The 20,633-nt window shown below is 41.9% G+C and overlaps 2 protein-coding genes across 2 annotated transcripts in view; one reads left to right on the top strand and one right to left on the bottom strand.

Moving 5' to 3' along the window:
• SERINC5 (serine incorporator 5) overlaps positions 1 to 11,099 on the top strand; it is a 51,779-nt gene extending 40,680 nt beyond the window's left edge. The window contains exons 11-14 of the mRNA XM_026073736.1: positions 364 to 430; positions 3,162 to 3,201; positions 3,903 to 4,050; positions 4,372 to 11,099. Coding sequence (XP_025929521.1) covers positions 364 to 430; positions 3,162 to 3,201; positions 3,903 to 4,050; positions 4,372 to 4,519 — 403 coding nt within the window. The 3' untranslated portion in view covers positions 4,520 to 11,099. The remainder of the gene's footprint in view (positions 1 to 363; positions 431 to 3,161; positions 3,202 to 3,902; positions 4,051 to 4,371) is intronic.
• Positions 11,100 to 14,628: 3,529 nt separating this feature from the next.
• The window catches only part of THBS4 (thrombospondin 4), a 36,277-nt gene continuing 30,272 nt past the window's right edge, over positions 14,629 to 20,633 (bottom strand). The window contains exons 18-22 of the mRNA XM_026073735.1: positions 20,550 to 20,598; positions 20,255 to 20,451; positions 19,446 to 19,618; positions 17,475 to 17,614; positions 14,629 to 14,848 (exon numbers count right to left, since the gene is read on the bottom strand). Coding sequence (XP_025929520.1) covers positions 14,787 to 14,848; positions 17,475 to 17,614; positions 19,446 to 19,618; positions 20,255 to 20,451; positions 20,550 to 20,598 — 621 coding nt within the window. The 3' untranslated portion in view covers positions 14,629 to 14,786. The remainder of the gene's footprint in view (positions 14,849 to 17,474; positions 17,615 to 19,445; positions 19,619 to 20,254; positions 20,452 to 20,549; positions 20,599 to 20,633) is intronic.

The following is a 20,633-nucleotide window of genomic DNA, read 5'->3' as shown; positions in this document are numbered from 1 at the left end:
GCTGTGCAGTTAATATGAACGTATCAGTTGCATACAACAGAGGAGATCTGTTCTGAAATGCAGACTGGAATGCTTCGCTGTTGTCCCTGGCGTTTGCTGGTGATAAAAAATTCACCACCTTCAGGAGTGACCTACTTTTCAGTGTGTGATTGTGTGTGAGTCAGCCAGTGGCTGTCTGTCAGACTGGTTTCTACTTGTGCAGAACAAACTTTTCACATGCTTTTAGCATTTGATGCTATATCTGGGCAATTGCTTAGCTTAAAAGCGAGAGTAGACTGCTGTGTTTCCTGTGGTAGTGAAAAATCACCCTTCTAGGCTTATTGTTACGCTGCGGGTTTTGACACTGTCTTCTTTTGCTCCTAGTTTGACTTCAACAACACGTGCCAGCTCTGAAGCGTTGAGGGGAATATATGCAACACCTGAAACTGAAGTGAGTTCTTGCTTCCTCCCACAAGATTTCTGTGCAGACTTCCTTGTGTTATTTTCCTCCTGTTGTTTTTATGACTAACTGAACTGTAATCAGGTAGAAGCAAAAGCTTGTTCGCAGCATGCATGCTGTTTGCCTCTGGGTATGGAATTCCAGAATACTTGTTGAGTCCACACTGGCCCATCTGCAGCTGTTGCTAGTCCCTTGGAGGTGCCTTTATGAACTGAAATAATCTTCCCATTCTTTCTCTCATTTAAGAGAAAGGTCTGCTGGGCGCTAAGAAACTATGTAGATAAAGAAGTGTGGGGCATTTTTATTTGAACATTTTCAATCATGATTGTCAGTATTTAACAGCAGTATTAGTGCTTTTGATCACAGGTTTTTATCTCTTATTTCCACACATAGTTATCACCTTTCTTTTCACCTGCAATTTCACCTCAGATTATTTTTCCTGTCCCTATTTTCTTCAATACATATGCCTGCATTCTACCTGCTTGTTTCTTTGGCCTACTTATCCTCAGAAAACCCCAAAATGCTGGGAAACAAGCCTGTTTTTGCTGTGTAGAAGTTATTGCATACATAGGCTTGATAGTGTCACACTTTGAATGTATCTATTCTGTCTGGAGAATGCATCTACATCTCTAGCTCACTTTTCTTTTCATTTTCATCTTCAATTTTTATTTTTTCAGGCTTTAATCAAAGTTCAAAGTACTTGCAAGCATCCAAAAATGCAAAAGTATCTAACAAAGCAGTGGGTGTTTGTAGCAGTTGGAAGGGAGGAAGCAAACCTAGTTTAGATAGCACCTAGTTTAGCACGCACCAAGAGCATTAAGCTTGCTCTCCGAGTACGCTGCCTGCCTGTGTATTGCTCAGGCGCCAGGCTCTGCCTCACTGTTGCACCAACTGCTGTGGTCACGCAGTGTCAGCTCTTCCCACCTTGCGCTGAGGTGAAGCAGGCGGGGGGAGAATTGGAGAGAAAATAGCTGCTCTTCACATGCATCCATTTTCCCCTTTCGGTGTTAAGCTGCATGAACTCTCGTTCAAGGGCACAGTGAAGTGAAGAGCAAGGGTGCAGGGTTGGGGTGTAGCCAGTGATACCAAAAAGTGTGTGAAACTGTAGCCTGAACAATATTAAAACCCACCTCAGTTCCCTGACTGAGTTTCCTGGATCGCCACTGCTCAATGTGCTGGCACAGCTGGGGGTTGCAGCTGAGGAGTCTTTACTGCTAAGAAAATGCATGGTCTATAGCTTTGGGGTTAACATCCGCTCTATACCCACTGCATACAGAGTAGTTGGCGGATGTGGCCGGTTTGCACAGAAGGTCGAGCTCTTGCACTGCAGCACTTGCTGAGAGGATTATTTCTGGACCATTTGGTTTTAAAGAGCAGTACAAGAGCTGTTGAATGTAAATATAAAGAAATGACTGGCAAAGAGCAACTAATTGCATTCTGATTGTCTTCTCTGTGATAAAGGGCCTTTGTCTTCGCACCAGAAATGTAAACATAATTCTGCAGTTGCTTGTATTATACAGAAGGGCTCAGTGTCCAAGCTGAAGACAGTTAGCTGTTATGAGCGGCTAGTTGTATATGTGCCAGTGTTGCTAATTGCATCACTGTATGTACAATGACTTAATTTCTGATAAATGCAGCTAAGTTTAAGAATTACTTGGGGGAACCTAGCACTTGCTTCAGAAACCTGATACAGCCGAAGGGAAACTAAACCTAACACTACAGTCAGCATAACAGTAGAAAGAACCTGTTAATCTATTGAAACATGAAATAAGATTTTTTTTTTAACTGTCAACCAATCTCTTAGAATTTTTTTTTTGTCTTTTCATTAATTTATGAACCCAGTGAATACATGTAGTCATAGGTATGCACAAGAAAAACTGTGTTTGATAATTCTGTTGGAAATTGAATCTTAAAAGCCTGTTACACATTTTCATTTTTTTTGATACATTATCAGGCCACAACAAAAATAAACCTCAAAGTAGAATTCTATCAGAGCAAGTAATGTTGGTGATGCGGTACAGAAAGTGCTGACCACTGTACTGTGGTCTAGTGCAGAAAATGCACTTAGTTACATATTTATTGTACTGTCAGCACCTTTTTCCCCATTTACATTACCACTCAACACAGGAAGTGTCGGACCCATCAGTGAACAATTTCATCTTTCTTTTTTTCCATCAGTTAAAAAAGATCCTCATTTAATGAAGAGGTAACAACAATCTTTTATTTGTACTCATTCTGGCTCCATTTCGGTACAGATGGCTACATTGCAGACTTATGATTGTGCAATTGATTTCCATCCCATGCAGCAGGATATTGAAAGTTCCTTGCATCCTCATTTCAGTAGGGAAATTTTTATTTAAAAAGCACCTAGATGCAAGTTTAAGGAGGTAAGTCCACTCTGAAGTATAAATATGCAGCCATTTTATTGTAACTTTTCAACCCATTTATCATAATTTACTTGCACTGTATTACTACTACCAGTGCTTGATCTTGAATTATGTAAAATGTCTCGATAGTCATTCTTAAAGCGTGGTTAATTTGCACCAAAGCTTACTGAGTAGGTTCTACCAAAGCTGAGAAAATGCTGTTGTGAACTACTTGGCTAATCCTAATTTGAGTTTTGCTTGGAAACTCTGTAGTTTAGACACAGCAGACCTTCCTCAGCTGTTCTGTTTCTTGGTTGTCAGGCAGCCTCTTACACTTGCTGTTGTCTCTTTCACAGGTAGCTCGTTGCTGCTTTTGCTGTATGCCCGACGGAGATGGTAATTACCTATTCACTGCACAATTTACCTAACTTGTGGCTTCAGAGCAAACCAAAGAAAATAAAGACACAGCTGCACATGGAGAGATTCCTGTATCCTAATTCTGTAGCGTATCAAACTGAAGCAGCTGATATACTCAGGCAAAACATTAGAGGAGGAAGGGAAACAAGAGATGTGATAATACCATCTTAAAACAGCAGGCTAGTTAATAATTTCTTAAAGGAGGGCTCTTTAGCATAACATACAAAGAGGAATCTCTGCTCTTTGCATGCATGTAGGTGTGACTGCCAGATTTGTGGGCTCAGCTGCTCTGTGGCTCCTTCAGTCCCTGCTCCCCGTGCCTAAGTTAAGGAAGGGGATGCCATTTTTGCAGACCTGTTACAATCAGGGATATCCATTTGGACTTGCCAGAAGAATATCCTATAGATAGACTATTTTAAATGCTCCAAATGTTCAAAAAACAGCTGGTAGACCAGGAACTTGATATAGGGCAGTATTTCAGTGGCAGTCTCTTTATTTTAATAAAGGCTTAGGCCCATGCCCTAAGGGCAAGAAAATGTTCAAGTGTTGCTCTGTACCAGACTTTGCTAAGTCACTCCAAAGACTTTTTGCTTATATCTAATCTATGCTTCATGAAACCAGCTGCTGTTTTCAGTTCTCATTACGTTTGCAAAAGCTTTCTTGTTTCCCATCTCTTACAGCTGATGCTGAAGAGCACACTGAAGAAAGGGGAGGCCAGACTGTGATTTATGATGAAAAGAAAGGCACAGTGTACAGTTACGCCTACTTCCACTTTGTTTTCTTCTTGGCTTCACTCTATGTGATGATGACAGTAACTCATTGGTTCCAGTAAGTGTATTTCTTTAAAGCTGAGAAATGAAAGTCTTTGTGCATTAAGAGAGGGGAGATATGAATGGGAATTCCTACCATTAGATGAGTGTCTCGTCTGCTAAAGTAGGAAGCTGGAAGAAAGGACCCAAGTCTCTCCTGGGGGATTCCCGAGCAAGGTTTTGTTTGCAGAGAACTGCTCTCCCCTGCTTCAGGTCTGAGTTAAGTTACTTGAAGTCTGTGACCCACTCAGAAAAGCAGAGGGTACTTCAGTCTGAGATGTGAATAGCTGTGCATAGTGAGTTTATTGCTTTCTTTTTTCTTTCTTTCTTTCTTTAACAGTTATGAAAGTGCTCAGATTGAAAAATTCTTCACTGGAACCTGGTCCATCTTCTGGATTAAGATGGTCTCCTGTTGGGTTTGTGTCTTTCTGTATTTATGGACTCTAATTGCTCCGCTCTGTTGCCCAACGAGACAGTTCTCAGTATGAAGACTCAGAAGGTCCCTCCCCACCCCCACCCCCTTTTTCTGTTACAAATAAAGTACAGCAGTCACTTTATAATGAGGAAATACCTACTGCCCAATTTTCATTATGTACTAGTTAGTAACTTTTTAGTCAGACAAAACTAATAGTTGAAGACTTTTTTAACCTTTTCTAATTGTCGTGAAAAAATGGTGTCCCAGGGAACGTATCTGTGCAAAGATTTTTGTAACACTGATGTGTAGAGCATAGGAAACATGATTGTTACATAAACTGGAATAAGTGAAATGCTTTTAGAATAACTGACAATCTTTCTCCAATTTCATTGGCAAGAAAAGAAAAAAACAATGGTGGAAATGTATATTCTTCCTTCCTGTGAATGTTGGGTATCTTCTAGCAAATATGCATTCCTTTTTATACTCTTTTATTAACTATGTCTTTTACAGCAATTGCAGTGATGGTTTGGACTGCTGTTTTGTACAGCATATAATTCTTCTAAGTAGTCTCCAGATTTTTTTTCTCCAAAAATGCACTAAATACTTTTATAGAAATAGAGAATATGTAAGAATTTGACTGCCAAAGCATCTACTAAAAATTGTTTAACTAAATATTAAATATATTAAGTTATTGCAAACCTAGTATGAGAAAGGAATGTACCAATGATAACAGAATATTTATGCTATTATAACTTTAAAAGGCACCTGAATATTTTATATAATTCCAAACTGGTCCAATTATTAACAGAAGGGGTGTTTTGCACACAGAAGTTCTTAAACTCTTAATTTTGACCAGTTTTGCTTTGCCAGATCATTTAACTGCAAACTGTGTTCTGTACAGGGATATGAGATACGGTACATTCTTCATTCAGAATGTTTGCTGTTGCAGGAATGCTAATTACAGGAATGTTGCCAGTTACTGATAACTTTAAAAGTGAAGTGCTCAGTTACTATTGTAACCTGCCGTTTCAACTTGTATCTAAAGATTTCCCAGGCTCTTCAGTTCTGTTTTCATTACCAGTTTTATAATATTTAAAATGCAGTGGTAGTCAGAAAAAGGACTTCAGTGTGTTGTCTTCCTCTTCTGCCTGTGTATTGGTTGGAAAATGATCTTTCTAACTTTATATTTTTATACTTCTCTGTTGATATTAATCGAGTTTTGCTATGGGAATGGGAGTTAGCCAACCAATCCATTAATAGAGACTAAACTTCTTTTGGAGAACTTATGTGCCAAGCAGTGGGATAAGCAGTCAAGAAAATAAAACCAGAAAACACAAATGTGGCAGCAGCTGACTTAGTAAAAATGGCTGACTTCACAATATTAAACCCCACCATGTCACTTTTATTTGCTCTAAATAGATGAGTTCCTGGCAGAACAACACCTCAGACGTTTTAAATGCTGAATAAGGTTGAATCCACTTTATATATCCACATCCCTGTGGGATAAACTTATGACTTACGTTAGTTTCAGAGTTTTTTCTCTCTCTCTTTCTCTGTCTATAAATATAAAACACAAAATATTCAGGATATAAATCAACTTATGTAGCATTTCTTTTCTTAAATACAGTTGAGCCTTAAATCTTCACCCAATGCTTTCTACAAAATAGAGAAAAGCACAACACAGAGGCCGATGAGATGGCCAAAATATTTGCATGTCATATTTGTTCTGTTGCAGTAATTGATAGCTAATGCTAATGCATACCTGGGGAATAACCTTAACATACTAGATACCAATTGTGCTGTTGCTGTCTTTAACATTTCTAGCTGCCTTTTTGCTCTGGAATCTTGGGGGTCCTGCCCTGCAGAAAGCTCGCTAGAGGTGCGATCTTCCCAACTCCATGCACTCTCACCTCAAGCAAAACCCACAGATCTGCGGTCCTGTAAATTTACAGTATCTACCCCAGTGATCAGGAGCACACCAACCCTCAAAATTCCCCTATCACGTAATCTGATGAGGAAAACTGGGGGGAAGGTCTGCCCAGAGGTGAAACTCTTGCTCCTCTTCTGCCTGTTTTTTTCTAGGGGAAGAAAGTAGTTGAGTTATGAAAGCAACAAATAGCTTTGGAGATAGAGGCAGCCTTTTATCTCTTTTTTTTCTTTTTTTTTGTTTTTTGCTTCTGCTAGGAGGTTCTAATCTTGCCAAGAGCTCTGCTGGCATGAGGGCCCGTCTCTATGTCTCTGACTGCATTTGGAGTCCAGCCACACAGATCTTTTTCCAGGAGAAGGGCCTTTTTTAATGCATTAACAAACTAGAAGTGTTTATCTGTCCCATCTCTGAGATAAGAGCTTATGGACTGTGCAATGAAGACTAACAGTTGTCTCACCTAACTTGTAGCAGTTATTCTGACAAACAATCTTGATTCAGTGTTAGAACTGCAACTGAGATAGTCCAGACTCTCACCCCCTCCCCAGGTAAATGCTGTTCCCTTATGTACAGAGGCTTGCAGGAGTTGCCTTCTAGTCACAAATATCTTGTAGTATAAGAAACCAAGCATATTTTATTAAAATTAAAAATGTTTTTTATAACAGAACGATCTGTGGGCAAGGAGCCCTACAGAAGAAGGGCATGCAATATCTTAAGCTGTAGGGGCAGGAAATGGTGTAACCATTCTCTGTGTCTGATAACAGGCGTCTTGGTCACAAATGTGGATGATCTTAGTACATATCCTGGTCAATGGGTGTTTTTATCTGTTTACAAAAATGGTTACTTTGTGTAGGCATTACCAGCCTACATAAAGTCATCGTACACCTCCTTGTGCTCATTTTTTATAGTTTGTATTTAGGGAAATAGCTTTTTTATGGAGGAAATAGGGTCATAAGGGGAAACTCCAGAGTGAGGCATGAGTCTGTTCTTACACAGCACTTGCCTCGCTGAGTTACTTTTTCATCCTTCCGGTCCACCCGCTCTTGACCTTAAATATCAAGGTCTGCAGGTATACCTAGGATGGAAATGGGGTGGTGTGGGACTCATCCGCTTTGTCTGCTTCTCAGCTAGTATTGTGGGAGAAGACTCCAAAAATAACTTTTAGTTGGACCTGTCCACACAGAGGCCCCAGATCCAGCTGTGGATCTGAGGCCTTTCTGAGGAAACTGTAGTTGTTGGGCGCCTCAGTGTGCAAAGCCTCTATTTCCTTAGCGAGGAATGGCTTCCTGCAGGGCAGGCAAATATTACAGACTTAGCATTAGTTGTAAAACCTGTACTGTGAACTTCCCACATGCAACTGCTTCATAAAATCCTAGACTAGGATTTTTAAGATTCAAATGTCCAGTTCATAGATTGTGAACAGTTCGCACAAATGGGCTTTTTAATTTTTTTTTTTTAAGTGCCTTCATACATGCTGCTCTCTGAGCTAGTAATTCAGGTGGCACTGGAACTGTAAAACCCGAACTGAGCCTGTGCCTGGGTGGTAGTGCCTTGTGCATTACACCTGGAGTGCACACGATGCAGTCATACTCGCTGTGCGCGTGGAAGACCACATCATCTATGCTTGACAAACTCCTGGGGGGGAGCCTGATTTGGAATATGACTGTGCAAGGGAAGATGAACTGGGAAAACTCACAGATAGTCTGATGTTTTAGTAAATAAATGAGAGTGGTTGTTGCTTACACTTACATTTAAACCGTAAGCAGAACTTTCTCCACACCTTCAAGTGCAGGTAACTGCCCTGCTTGACGTGGTTTGCTGTGCAGCGTCTCTGCACGGACACATGCTTTGTACCACGGCTGTTCTTCGGATTTGTTCCTGAACAGAAACAGGCTGTGCAGTGTTTCTGTGCCCTAGTATTTTTGAGCTGTGTGAAGAGAGAAAGCTGTCAGTTTTAAAGACGGGAAGACTAGAGAGCATGTCCTCATTTCCTCTAGATTAACTTGAATTTGAACTAATGTTATAGTTTAATTGTCTCTTGGAGGAACAGAGGGTGTTGGCAGAAGTTAGTTCTGCCAGGAGGATGGAATTATTTTATTGGTGTTGTCCTACTTTTTCAAATTCCCTGTTGGAGGAAAAGTTATTTGGAAGCCTGCTGTTGCACTTCTGCCTGAGACTGGAGCAATTTTACTTTTTCTCACAAGGCAACTGAGACCCCAAATTGTTATTGGTTCTTTTCTGGGGTAAAACCAAGGGGACAGACTCGGAGAGCAAGCCTCCAAACCCAAACTCCTGAAGTAACAAATGAGACCATGAAATCTTATGAAGAACACATGGAAAACAAATGGATCTGCTTGTCTGCTGTTTACCACCTGGTTCCTCAAAGTGTGCAGGCTGCCCTTGCAGGTGGATGCTAGCTAAGGAACTGCACTGTGATTGCAAATCAGAATCATGCTTATGTGATACTTTTAACTTTGAACTTGAAGAGTTTCCATGAGGTTTGAAAAGTTCATACTTACCCAGCTAATTCAATAAATCCTTGCTGGATGGGCCACTTTCTTCTGAAACGGGTAATTCAGTGTTGCTAATATATACATAGTCTGGAAAGAGGGCTTATCCCTCGCAGAATCATGAACACTGCATGTCTATTTATTTATTTATTTTATGTTTTAGCACCTTTACAAATCTTGAAGAGCTTTGAGATTATAAGCTATGCACGTATAACTGCTTCACCAGCCACTAGTGCAGACATTTCTGTGCTAGAACGTTGCTGTTAAGGCAGCCATCCCACTTGCAAAATAGCTGCTTTCTAACAATTCTCTATTTCTGACCAATGCATCAGGAGAATTTGGAAACTCAGGATATCACTGCTTTAACTTTAGCTAGCAGCCCGCAATGTCATGGGGATCTCTGAACTGATTGGTAACAAAATAATTCACTGTCTGCTTTTATAACATGCTATAAATGATTTGTGCTATGAACAATTTAGGCTTTTCTCCTAAATAAGTTTGTGAAACAAACTACCATGAGATTATGTATGAATAGATGAGCAAAATTTTCTGCAGCTACAATTTTATTGTCATCTTTACTTCTGAACTTTAGAAGCAATTGTATATCTTTTCCTTGCAGACCATATCCCTTCATTTTATTTGCCTTTTCTCCTGGGTTAGTTTTTTAAAGGCCTTATAAACCTGCTTAGCTCGCATTCTGTTCCCTATCGATTGGGCTATCTTTAGTGATAGAAACTTCCTTGCCAGCTGTAGGTGATCCTTTCCATTTTATAGGAGGACCTGCAGTCTTGAAGCAAAGTTGAGGATCATGATTTCGTATTTGGATCAGTTCTTTCTCTATGAAAACTGTATCTTTTGTTTTCTGAAATGGCCTGGTCCCCTTCTTTGCAAGTTCTTGTGGGAGGAAAACACATAATCAGTGCAGTGAAATTTTACTTTCCGTGTGCTCAATTTTGTAAACACTAGTTTGAACTGAGTGTTTCACATGACTGTAAAAGGGAATGCCAGGGGTCAAGAGCTTAAAAAGCTTTGGCTTTTTATACTTTTAACAGGATATGTAGCTTGGGAACTAATACGTCTCTGTCTTTTCAACATCCAAAAGGCATAATGCCTGAGTGTTCCAAAATGAGGATATGGATATGCAGCGCAGTGTTTGGAACAGAAATTTTGGACTTGAGGTCAGAAGATTGGCATGATGACCACTTTCTAATGCTGGAAGAAATGTTTTAGTTTTCAAGTAGGCCTTAAATCCACTTCTCTCTTTTTCCACGCCTGGTTTAGAATGGTTCCACACCTGCTTAATAATACATTATTTAAAAAAATGGTTTGAATTTATTTAAAATATAACCAAATTGGCTTCCCCCGTTTCCCAGCCTCTGATAGCTCCGACTACTGTAGAATATAAGCCATTCGCACAAACTTCTTAGAGTCGCAGTTGTCAGCTTTGAAATGTCTCCAACATCTTAAAGCTTCCAAGGCTTTTGTTAGTCAGAGCTGCGGGGTGCAGCAGGGGGACTGTGGTTTTGCCAAAGAATTCTCAGTCCGAAGCCAAGAAAAATTTTGGAAAACTATAGGGAAAAAATGTAACGATGTTACTCATACCTTAGCTTTATTTTTCTCTTACTGATACATGTCCAGGTGCTTAGGTGTTGTTGGACATCTGTGAAAACTTAAAGTAATGAATATTAATTTTTCAACTTATCATGTTAAAGCTGCGAAGATATTTACAAGGAACATACAGTCAATTGCCTGCTTTTTACTTACCACAAATCCATGGTGTTTAGTCTCTGGTATGGCATGTTCGAAAACTGGATAGCAAACTATTCAAAATTGAAATACTTTTTCTTAATGGTGAGGGGTTTTTAATTAGTCCTTTTTAAGGTTTTTAATATCTCAAGGGAACTTTTTTGGTGTGTACATGTGGTTTTATTTTATTAAGCTATAGCCCAGTGAAATGGAGGTTTGCTGGTTTATTTAACATTTTTTGCAAATGTTGTGGTCTGTAGTACCTGTAACACTTCTTTGGCAGAATTCTGAGAACCTAATTGTAAAATGGTAAACAGCTTTGCCTTTTTAAAGCATGTTAATGGTTTCTACGAACACTTCCTTTTGTATACTGAGTGAATGTATTGTTATAGATTTAATGTTTAATGGACCAATAAAGTTTTTCTTACATTTGAAATGAATTGTTGTGATATATAAAATTGTAAAATCAACTCATTTTAAGATAAATTTTAAATGTATATAAATATATGAACTAAAGAGTTACTGACCTGGTAAAAGTAAATAGTTTGGTCTTTCTTGTTCACAAAGTTTGATGTGGTCTAACAAAAAGAGGTTGGCCTGTGGAATGTTGTGTGACTTTTTCTGTACATGTTGTTTTATGCTCATCCAGAACATGATTGCAGAACATCATAGGCTCTCACGGATTTGGCAGTGGGATTTGTTCTGCATACTCTGATTTTCTGAGATGTGTCAGATACTGCTGAAAGTGCAAACAAAATATTTTCCAGGCTAAGTATAGCACTGAAGCCTGTGCAATTGTGTTAAATGCAGATCTCTGATTTTTCTCAGTTGTCCAAAGGGTGAGGTAGGCAGCTGCTGACCTGGGAACCTAGATCTGTGCTGAAGAAAACACTGCATTTCTATCAGCCCTAGTCCCTGCTTTCCACCTTTCTCTGTGTGGGCTGCTGTTAAGTGGGGTTTCAGCGTGTTCTAGCTGCAGCTGCCTTTTGACCCTCGTTGCTGATGTGATCAAGTTCACCAGAGCCTCACCAGTAGCTTGCTTGGTTGGGGCCCAAGCTTCTTGTGGCTGTGGGAAGCGGCTGGTAGAGTCTGAGCGAGCCGAGAGCCTGCTGCCTCTCTGCACACCCCGTTGTGCCCAGCCAAGCTCAGTGACAGGGCTGCAGGGCAGAGGCAGCAGCTCCCGCGTTGCATTGAGGGTCTGTCAGCACCTGTGGCCTTCATTGAGCACCTCCCGGGGGCTTGCACACCCTGTCTGCCCCCTCTCCCACGAACCCCCAGAGGACTTTGGTCTTTTCTCATAGCTCAGTTCTGGAGATGGGCTTTAGGGAACAGAAGCATTTGAAGTGTATTTGTCATGGGTTTTGTGGCACTCAGGAAAGAGTTACCTTTGGTGAGGCTTTTGACCCTTGTGTGCATGAGCTGTGTGACTCCAAGAGCACCAAAGTACTTGCAGATGCTGCTTAGGGCTAACGGCAGCTTAGCGCATTAGGCTGTGTGTGGCAAGAAAGGCCTGTACGCTCTATTTTAGAGATGTGGGATTGTAATGTCTTTACTTGCCAAAGGCCACACATGGAGCTCTGTCTACGTTGCACAGTGGGCCAGGAAGAGGTGGTGGTACAAATGGAGGTTGTCTGAATGCTTACACACAGGGACTGCAGTCTCCGATGGAAACTTGGCGGGCAGGAGGGTTTCCCAAGCCTCAAGTGTGACCTTGGGACAAGTCTCTGTCTGCAGGAGTGAGAGTTGGCTGTTTTGAATTTGCTGGCCATCCAGCAGCTAGGAAAATCTGTTGTGTTGATATACCGTGGTGAGCTCTAGCATCCAATCGTATAGTCCCATAATCACCTTCTGAAACAAAAGCCAACAGGCTGCTCTGGCTGGCAGAGCTCTGACTACCTCCTGCGCTGGCAGTTTAGCAAGCAAATCCCTTCTCTGGCTGGGAATCTCAGAAGCTCCTAGCTGCAACACACAGCTTTGTGCAATTATCTTTGGCAGCCCAAAAGCCAGAGAGCCAGTAGCCTGTCTTACAGCATCCTGTCGCCAATCGCGGGGAGCTTGGCCATGCTGTGGGCTGGGAGAGCACTGGGAACAGGGCAAGCCTCAACGCGCTCTGCTAGGGAGGTTCGGCAGCTGGCTTGCCCCCTTTGTGTTTCCCAGCTGAGGCCATGCATGCTGCAGCGCTCTGGCCAGCACGCACCAGGTCTGCTGTGGCCAGGCGGCAGGGAAGTCGGGGATGGCCCTGGCCTGCTGGGCTTGCTCTGCACAGCCCAGCTGTGCAAGAGTGTGTGCTCCTGGCCAGATGGACCCCAGCTGTGTTGGGCCCATGACGTACATGCTACGAGTAACTTTGTCCTGCCAAGGCTGCCTGAATTTTCATTCAGGCATGATTGCTGTCTGGAAAAGAGACTGCATCCAGGGAAATGCAAATGCATGATATGGAAGACGTAAATTTGCTTTATGATCTGGGTTCTAGTTCATCATTGAATGATACTGCAGTTATAGTCTATGTACAGCTAGAGGAGGGTCTTTGCTCATCTTTTAAGCATAATTTGATCAAGAACATGTTAATTCCTCCCCCCCCCCCCCAAGTAAATAGGCTTTTAGTCCTCCATTGAATACTTGTTGAGGGAAGTTGGGTTTAGTGAAGCAAAGGGGAAAGGACTGAAACTGGAGGCTTTGTCATGAGAAAGCATGGTCCCAGTCGCTTGCCTGCCCCAGGGCAGCTCTGTGGGGTGCTCCAGCATAGGCGTCCTTGCCGGGAGATGGTGGTGGCTCCCTGAGGGGACTGGGCCCAGGGCTGCCCTCGTTGCAGAAGCCTTTGCAATGAAAAATGTGGTGAAAAGTCTTCCTGTAGCCCAGTCCTCTGACAGCATCAAAACCTTAAGGGTATTTTTATTGTAATGGGAATGGGAACCTTCTGTTCTTGTTTTGATACAGTCACCTGATGGTTCAATGCAGTATTTCCCCTTGTATTCTTGTACTGGGAAACAAGAGTTGCTGGTCACTGTGTCAGTGCTACTTGTGATTTTAACCACCCCCCAATCATATCCCTCTGCCTCTTTTCTTTCCAGGTGAAAGCACTGTTTACTTTTGCCCTTCTTAAAGGAATTGTTCTATAGCCTGGAATATGCTTTTCTGCAGCTTTTCTTGGCTGTTGTCTTACCTTCCTTTCCTAGCTCCCTTCTGAAAAAGGATGTATTAGAAGTGCACAGTCTCTTCTCAGTGCACTGATGAGGCTTTTTTGGCTTTCCTTTATTTTCCATTTCTTTCTTAATGTTCCTAACACTTAATTCAATCTTTGTTTTTTTAACTTAGTGACTTATTTTCATACGATTGTAATACCTGTTCAGAGAGCTCAGCGCTGAGTGGGGACAACAGGTCAAAGCCTGCCTTTGAGTCTTTGAACGTTAGGATTATTTTCTCTGTAGGGATGATTCTGCATTTATCTCCATGTATTTGGTTTGGTTTTTTTAATCTGGCTTTTCAATGGCAAGTCATACAGTGTTTGAGATCTGACTACAACTCCCTGCGGTCAGCTTTTTTTGTTTTTACGAGATGTGATAGTGTACTCAGGGTTTTCCAGGGCAGGGGAGAGAGGTCTAATAGAGCTCTTAGAAGAGGTCTGCCAAAGGTAACTAAATATCCCAAGGAGTTAACTGCCCTAAAGGAGATAAAACTTCTTCCTTTCTTACCAGGGACACTAAGTAGGCCTGGAAAAGGTTATATGTGAAGCACTCTGCTTTGACAGGCAGCTCCCATCTCTTCCAACACTCACTTCATGCTGGATACAGCCTCCTCTTTTTCTGTCTTTGTGAAATCTTAGTTTCTGCCACATACCAGACGGACAGAATTGCCCTTTCTTCCCACCACCCTGTTTAATACTAAATCCAAGATAGCAGCAGTTTCAAACTGATCCTGAGAATGTTTTAAGCAGGTGTCTTTAGACTACATGAATCTTCATATAGTTTAGAACACCTTTGAAAATAAGTAAGCCCCAGTCTATTTTGTCTCCTTTTTATTTTCATTTTTATACAAAAAAAGTTTGACATAGTTACATCAATGAGAAAAAGCTGCGGTCTGCACTCTTGAAACAACAATCATATAAGAATTTAAAATACATTGTTGTATTGTTTGCAATAGCAATGTTAGTTTGCCTTTCCTTAAATATCACCAACACCAAATTGCTGAGCTTGAAATTCCTGAAAGTCCTTTGGGATTGTGTCTGAAAACAGGAAAATATGCAAAAGTTTAGTCTTTTCTAACAAAACCAAGGAACACTTAAGAAATTAATCCAACTACTTTTTTTTTATTATTATTTAAGGTAACTTATGCCTACATATTAAGAGTGAACTGGGAATGTTTTCAGTTTTAGCTCCATGCTGCTAAAAAGCACTGAGAGGCTAGCAAGACAGTGAATGCTCCAATGTGAGCCTATAATGGAGTATTATTGATTTACAAATCACATTTCCACCTGAAAACTTCATGGCTTCCACTCTTACATTTGTGTTAATGAACACTGAACAGAAAGGAGGAAAAAAAATATTTGTCTTGCTCTGTACACCAGACCGGATCTGTACTGCCAGCTTCTCTATTTCTCATGTATCCTAATTCAACTTCCTCTGTGATGGTTTTCCATGCTGCAAGAGGGGACAGAAATATTAACCCAGGACCAGTAGTAGCTGTTAGAAAAAAAACTGCAAAATTGGCAAAGGAGCTGGAGATGGGTCAATGTCACAAGAACAATTGCAGTTTCTGTTTTAATGTTAAGTTTGTAGTATCCTTTTGCCAGGTCCCAGGACACTTCACCTGGAGAGATTCACAACAGTGAAGCTGAACTACCTGACCTCAACTTTGATTTGATTATTTCCAGTCTGGCCCAGGACAGGTAACTATAGACTAAAAAAAGGAAATAACTATATAACCACACACAGTGTAGAAAACAAGTGGCAAGGCCTCTGCTTTCTTCAACTGTTGTTTTGATCACTTTTTTTTTTTCTGAGAAGTCTTCTTCTCAAGATTTTTCTGCAAATGTAGAAGCTAGTCTGAAAATGAAAGAAGGGATTCCCGGGAACCCCAGAGATTTCCCCAGGTGGGTTTTATTGAATCACTGCAACACTTGCAGCAAAGCCAGTGCCTGCCGTGACCGACCAATAACCCCTCCAATGGAAGAAGACTCAGAGGAGATGGGCAAGGGCGAGGTGCCCAAGAAGCTCAGGAATGGTGTAGGATGTGACTCGTTAATCACAGCTGTTGCACAGAGAACTGACTTTATCTCAACACAAAGGGAGGCTGGAGGGTGACCTTTGTTTTAGATAAGTAGCCATAGCCATTAATTGGACCAGGTGTAAATGTTTCTTCCTGAGTTGATTGATTAAAAGAATGTGGATATCTCCCTGAGATTAGCCAGACCAGCATGGGGGAAGCGTATACATGGCTCAGCCCAACATAGAGTATAAAACTTCAACAACTAACAAAGGAATTTCAAAGAGAGCAACGGGCTTGAGCTGGCTTCAACCCACGTATTCCTTCCTGGTGACTGGGGACACCCAGCATCATGATGGTGAGTATATTATAGAGACCAGTAATGGCAATCACATTGGTATTGTGATTGAACTGTATAAGTCTACACTTGTATTGTGATTTCAGTATATTGCTGGATCACTCTCCTAAATCAAAAATCCCATGCAACATCAACTACCTTCAAAGTAAACTTTTATATTAAACATTGCACTCTGTGTGTGTGTGTGTGTGTGGAATATCTAAAAGAACCTGCTCAGAGACTACTGGACTCTGACACCTGCTCACTGCCAGGAAAGTCTGAGACTGTGGTGGCAGCTTTGAAACATGCTTTCTGAGAAACAGTGCACTGTTTCGGATTCATATCAAGTAATTTTTACTTGTAAGTACCATCTGCTTATTTAGAAGTTCCCCTGTTTAACCATCACTCGCAAGTGTCGGCCTGTGAGTTCTAAGTGCCTGAAAACAAAGGTCTATCACTGGAAGACACTGCAGAGTCAGGGCCCATCCACACGTGTCTGTGTCCACTGCAGACCTGGGCTTTCTGGATCCACAGAAAGCAAACAGGCAAACAATTCCAACTTGGCTGGTAACTTATTTTCCCATGGCTGTCTCAGTCAGGCAGGGGTTGATGTGGGAGGAGAGAGAGAAGTCCCTCCAACCCCTGCTCTATCTAGCTGAACTGCTGCCAGGGCAGAAACAGCTGGATGTGATCAGTTTGTGTGAGCTGTCAAGGTTTAATATATTTTATATAGTGGGAGATCATGGCTAAGCTGTGAGGATCTTTTCCCAGCTGGAGAGAGCCAGTGTGTTTCCACAGAGTCTGAGGAGAATTTCTTCCCTGTGTAAAGGGTGTCTTATGATCTTGTCCTCGTACAGGCAAGAGCAACTAGCAAGTACACTAGTGATGCAGACTCCTGGTGACTGATCCCACTGGCTCTCCAGCTTTGGTTTCACCTTGTAGCCAGCGCTCAGGGCATCCTACATGCATGATGTTCTCAGTATATTGTACGTATATAACTCCCACAAGAGCACTAGCTTTTGGTTGGTTACTTTTAAATAACTTTTCTAATTCTCTGATGACAGCTATACTACTTAGTTGGCACAATCTCTGTAGCAGAGTGACTGCTCGGGGAAGAGCAGCTCTGAGGTGTTAGTTCCTGTGTGGCTGGGCTGCAGTGCACTGCTGGTGTCAGGGGAGGCGTTTCACAGCTGTGAATAACTTGTAAACGAAAAGCAAAGGAAAGGATGCAAGATGGCTTAATCCAACAGTCCCAATACCAATTCTCAACTGTCACTTGCTAGCTAAAATGACATAGGAGAAACATTACCATTGCAGCGATATTTCAAGTTGGACCAAATGATGTTTTCCTGAGAGAAGCAGAAAACTCCAAGCCGTCCTCCACGCATAGTGGTGTCTATAGTTACACCAGAGTCTGCCACTAGGTCAGAGCCTTCATAAAATCTTGCCCTTAAAAAAAAGCAAACAGAATGGCTGTTAAGTCTTTTCTGAGGCTGTAACATTTATGAGTTGTTTCATTATCCATTTTGATTACAGTCTTGGACATACTGTTCTCCCCACACCTTTTTAGCACAAGGACAAAAAAGCAGTTAAATTAGCTCCTTTGCAGGTTGGGAATTGGAGCAATGCTGCACTCCGGCAAGAGCTGGGGAAAGAGGGGTTTTTGTTTTGGTTTTTAAACACATCCCACAAAAGCCTTGGACTGTTTTTTCCTGTCCTCAGTAAAGCTGAGGGGTTTAACTCTTGAAATTTTCCACAGCTGATAATTATGGGGGGAAGGGAGAATCAGATTAGATCATCTGAAGAAGATCAGATGGATCCTGTCTCACACAGTTTGAAGCTAAGCTTTTTTTTTTTTTAAATATACAAAGTTTCAAACAAATTGTTTGGAGTCTTAAAGCTGCTTCCTTGACTGTGAGATTTCTTTTAAAATGTAAGATTAATTCTAGGAAAAGTTTTGATGAGCTGGCATAATGTTAGAAAAATTGTCAGAAAATTCCCAGATAACTCTGGGAATAGTTGTACGCTGTCAGATTCCCAGCACGTGCTCTGTACTGAGGGCTCGAGCAGGGCCATGCTGGAGCCAGCTGAGTTATCACAGTATCGGCTACACCATGTCCTCAGCCTCTGGGATACTGCTTAAATGATGTACAGGAGAATGAGCCTGAAGGGCCTCATTTTGGATGAGAGCACCACTGTGTTAGGAGCTGGTCTGACATGCAAGAAACAAGGGGTGGTGAAAGGAAAGAAAGCTCCTATGTCTCCTTATAAAATAAACAGGAAAAAAACAATTCCTGTTATGTTCCTGAATGCACTTCCCAATTTGCTGAGGCAGTTCAAAAGTATCTGCACAATGAATGAAGCTTGTTGTCTTTCAAATTTCCGTGGGAGAGGTTGGCTTGAGTGTCTTTTTCCTAGGCTTCCTTGAAGCATCAGAAGAGTTTTGCTAGACATGTTATGGTCTGCAACAACTAGTGTAAATGGACTGCAGTGCGATGCAGGCAGTGACCCACTTTGGGCCTGACTGCCTTTAGTTTGAAGGGTTTCGTAATGCTGATTGCCACCTTCTTCAGTTTCAAGGGATGTTAGTTACGGCAGCTAGAGAGCCTGCGGCCACATGCAGATGTTTCCTTGTGAAGCAGCTTCACAAGCAGCTTGATTTAAAGAAAAGTTGCTACCCCAAGTCTATTCATTACTGCCCTGTGGCTGGGATGGAAAAATTGACAGTACAAACATGCTTAATCTATTTTAGCATAAAGTCAAACTCGCTTACTCTAATCACCCCGGAAGATGATCTAAGAGGCTTTGCAACAAAAAAGTGGAATTACTGTACCACCAAGTTACTGTAGCTCAACTGCAAGGTGGTGATTTCATGAAGAACAACTCTGTCTTTACTGTGTTTCTGTTGTTAGCCCTCTCTGAAATATTACAAGGTTGCAAAACCTGGGCTGATGATACCAGTGCAGTTTATTTTTTTGCAATTTACAGTGGTCAGTAGCAGCTTGAAAAAGCAAATTATTAAAGCCAGAAAAGGGAATTTTAGGTATTACTGGAGGACACAGTTACAACACCCAGATAAACAGGCTTAGCTTGGAATTATCTTACCTAGAAGAAGAATTGCAGGTGGAATTTCACAAGTCTAACCTGTTATAATGCTTCATCACTGCAAAGCCCTGACATATTATAAATTCTCAGATTATTATCTAAATTAGGTGTTGAGAAACAATAGTTTAGTTAGAAGTGTATAAATACTCACCTTCTCTATCCTTTGCTCTCTTACCTGATATATCCTATTTGGGGTCTGTGCTGCAAGAACCAGCGGTAGGAGACTTTGTCTTTCCATCCTACGTTTCTGGGGTCCTTCCACAACAGCCTGACCTGATCATTGGTGTCCCCCGTGTGCCAGAGGGAATTGCGGAGGTGTTCTCCAGGGCCTGTCTTCGATTTCACAGCCTGCAGAAATACAATTGTTTTCCACTACTGACCACAGAGAAACGCCACTTTCAGGAGCTCTAAGTCTTTTTGTAGCGGGGAGGAGGTCTGCAGAAGCACCTCCTTCCTGTTCCCAAGCCCATAACTGCTCTTTAACTGCAGCCACTGCTTGCATGGAAAAGCAACTGAATTTATTTCTTCTCTGAATTCCTGGGACCAAGGAGAAGCAGGCTGCCGGGGCAGGCCATGGGTGAGAGCACTGGTTTCCCACCAGCGAGACTAGCTTTGGCAACAGTACACCACTGCCAATAAACAGGCTGAATTAAATCTCTGAATGTGTTTGTTTCTGTGTTTCTAAAGCTCTGTTTAAATTCTAATTTGACCAATTACAGCCGGGCCATAATCAGAGTAGGGATTAAATGCTACAGCTGGAGATGAAGTTCCTTAAAACACTGTGCCACTAATGGGGCTGTGTGGCCGTTTTGACACCCGGGGTGCGGGCAGAGAACGGCAGAGTCGGCCGGAGGGGCAGCAGGGCCAGCACGCGGTGTGATGGGGTGGCCAGCGGCAGAGCCAGCCAGCGAGGCCGATGCGCGGCGTGACGGTGTAGCCAGGCTGTGACGAACACTGTCCCCGGCTCGGAGCTGCAGCCAGTACCTTTAGCTGGATGCCGGGCTCGGCAACAGCTCTGAAGGGAGTCGCTTGCCAGTACGTCTGTTCAGTCTGCTTCCACATTACCACATAAAAGCTAGAGCTGTCTTGATAACCAAAAATAAAGCCAGCATAGTCGTCATCTGTCACTGTGTTCACGTGAAAAGTGCCTTCAAAGTCAACGCCATTAAAAGCTGTGTAACCTGAGGATACATGCAGGTTAAAATCAAGTCAGCAGAAATGTGGTCATGTGCTAAAAGCTTTTCTGCTCACAACTTGAATTGCAGAAGAGGATACACACCAACAGCAAGGCCAGGATCACTGTTCATAGTCTGCACAATTTCCATGCCCTGTAAGAGTAAATTCAGGGTGGTTAATGAGCTTG

The sequence above is a fragment of the Apteryx rowi genome, unplaced genomic scaffold (genome assembly GCF_003343035.1).
Source record: "Apteryx rowi isolate R43461 unplaced genomic scaffold, aptRow1 scaffold_377, whole genome shotgun sequence".
In the NCBI taxonomy this organism is placed as follows: Eukaryota; Metazoa; Chordata; class Aves; order Apterygiformes; family Apterygidae; genus Apteryx; species Apteryx rowi.
Note: the sequence above shows the minus strand (reverse complement) of the source record. Positions and strands in the feature narration are given on the sequence as shown.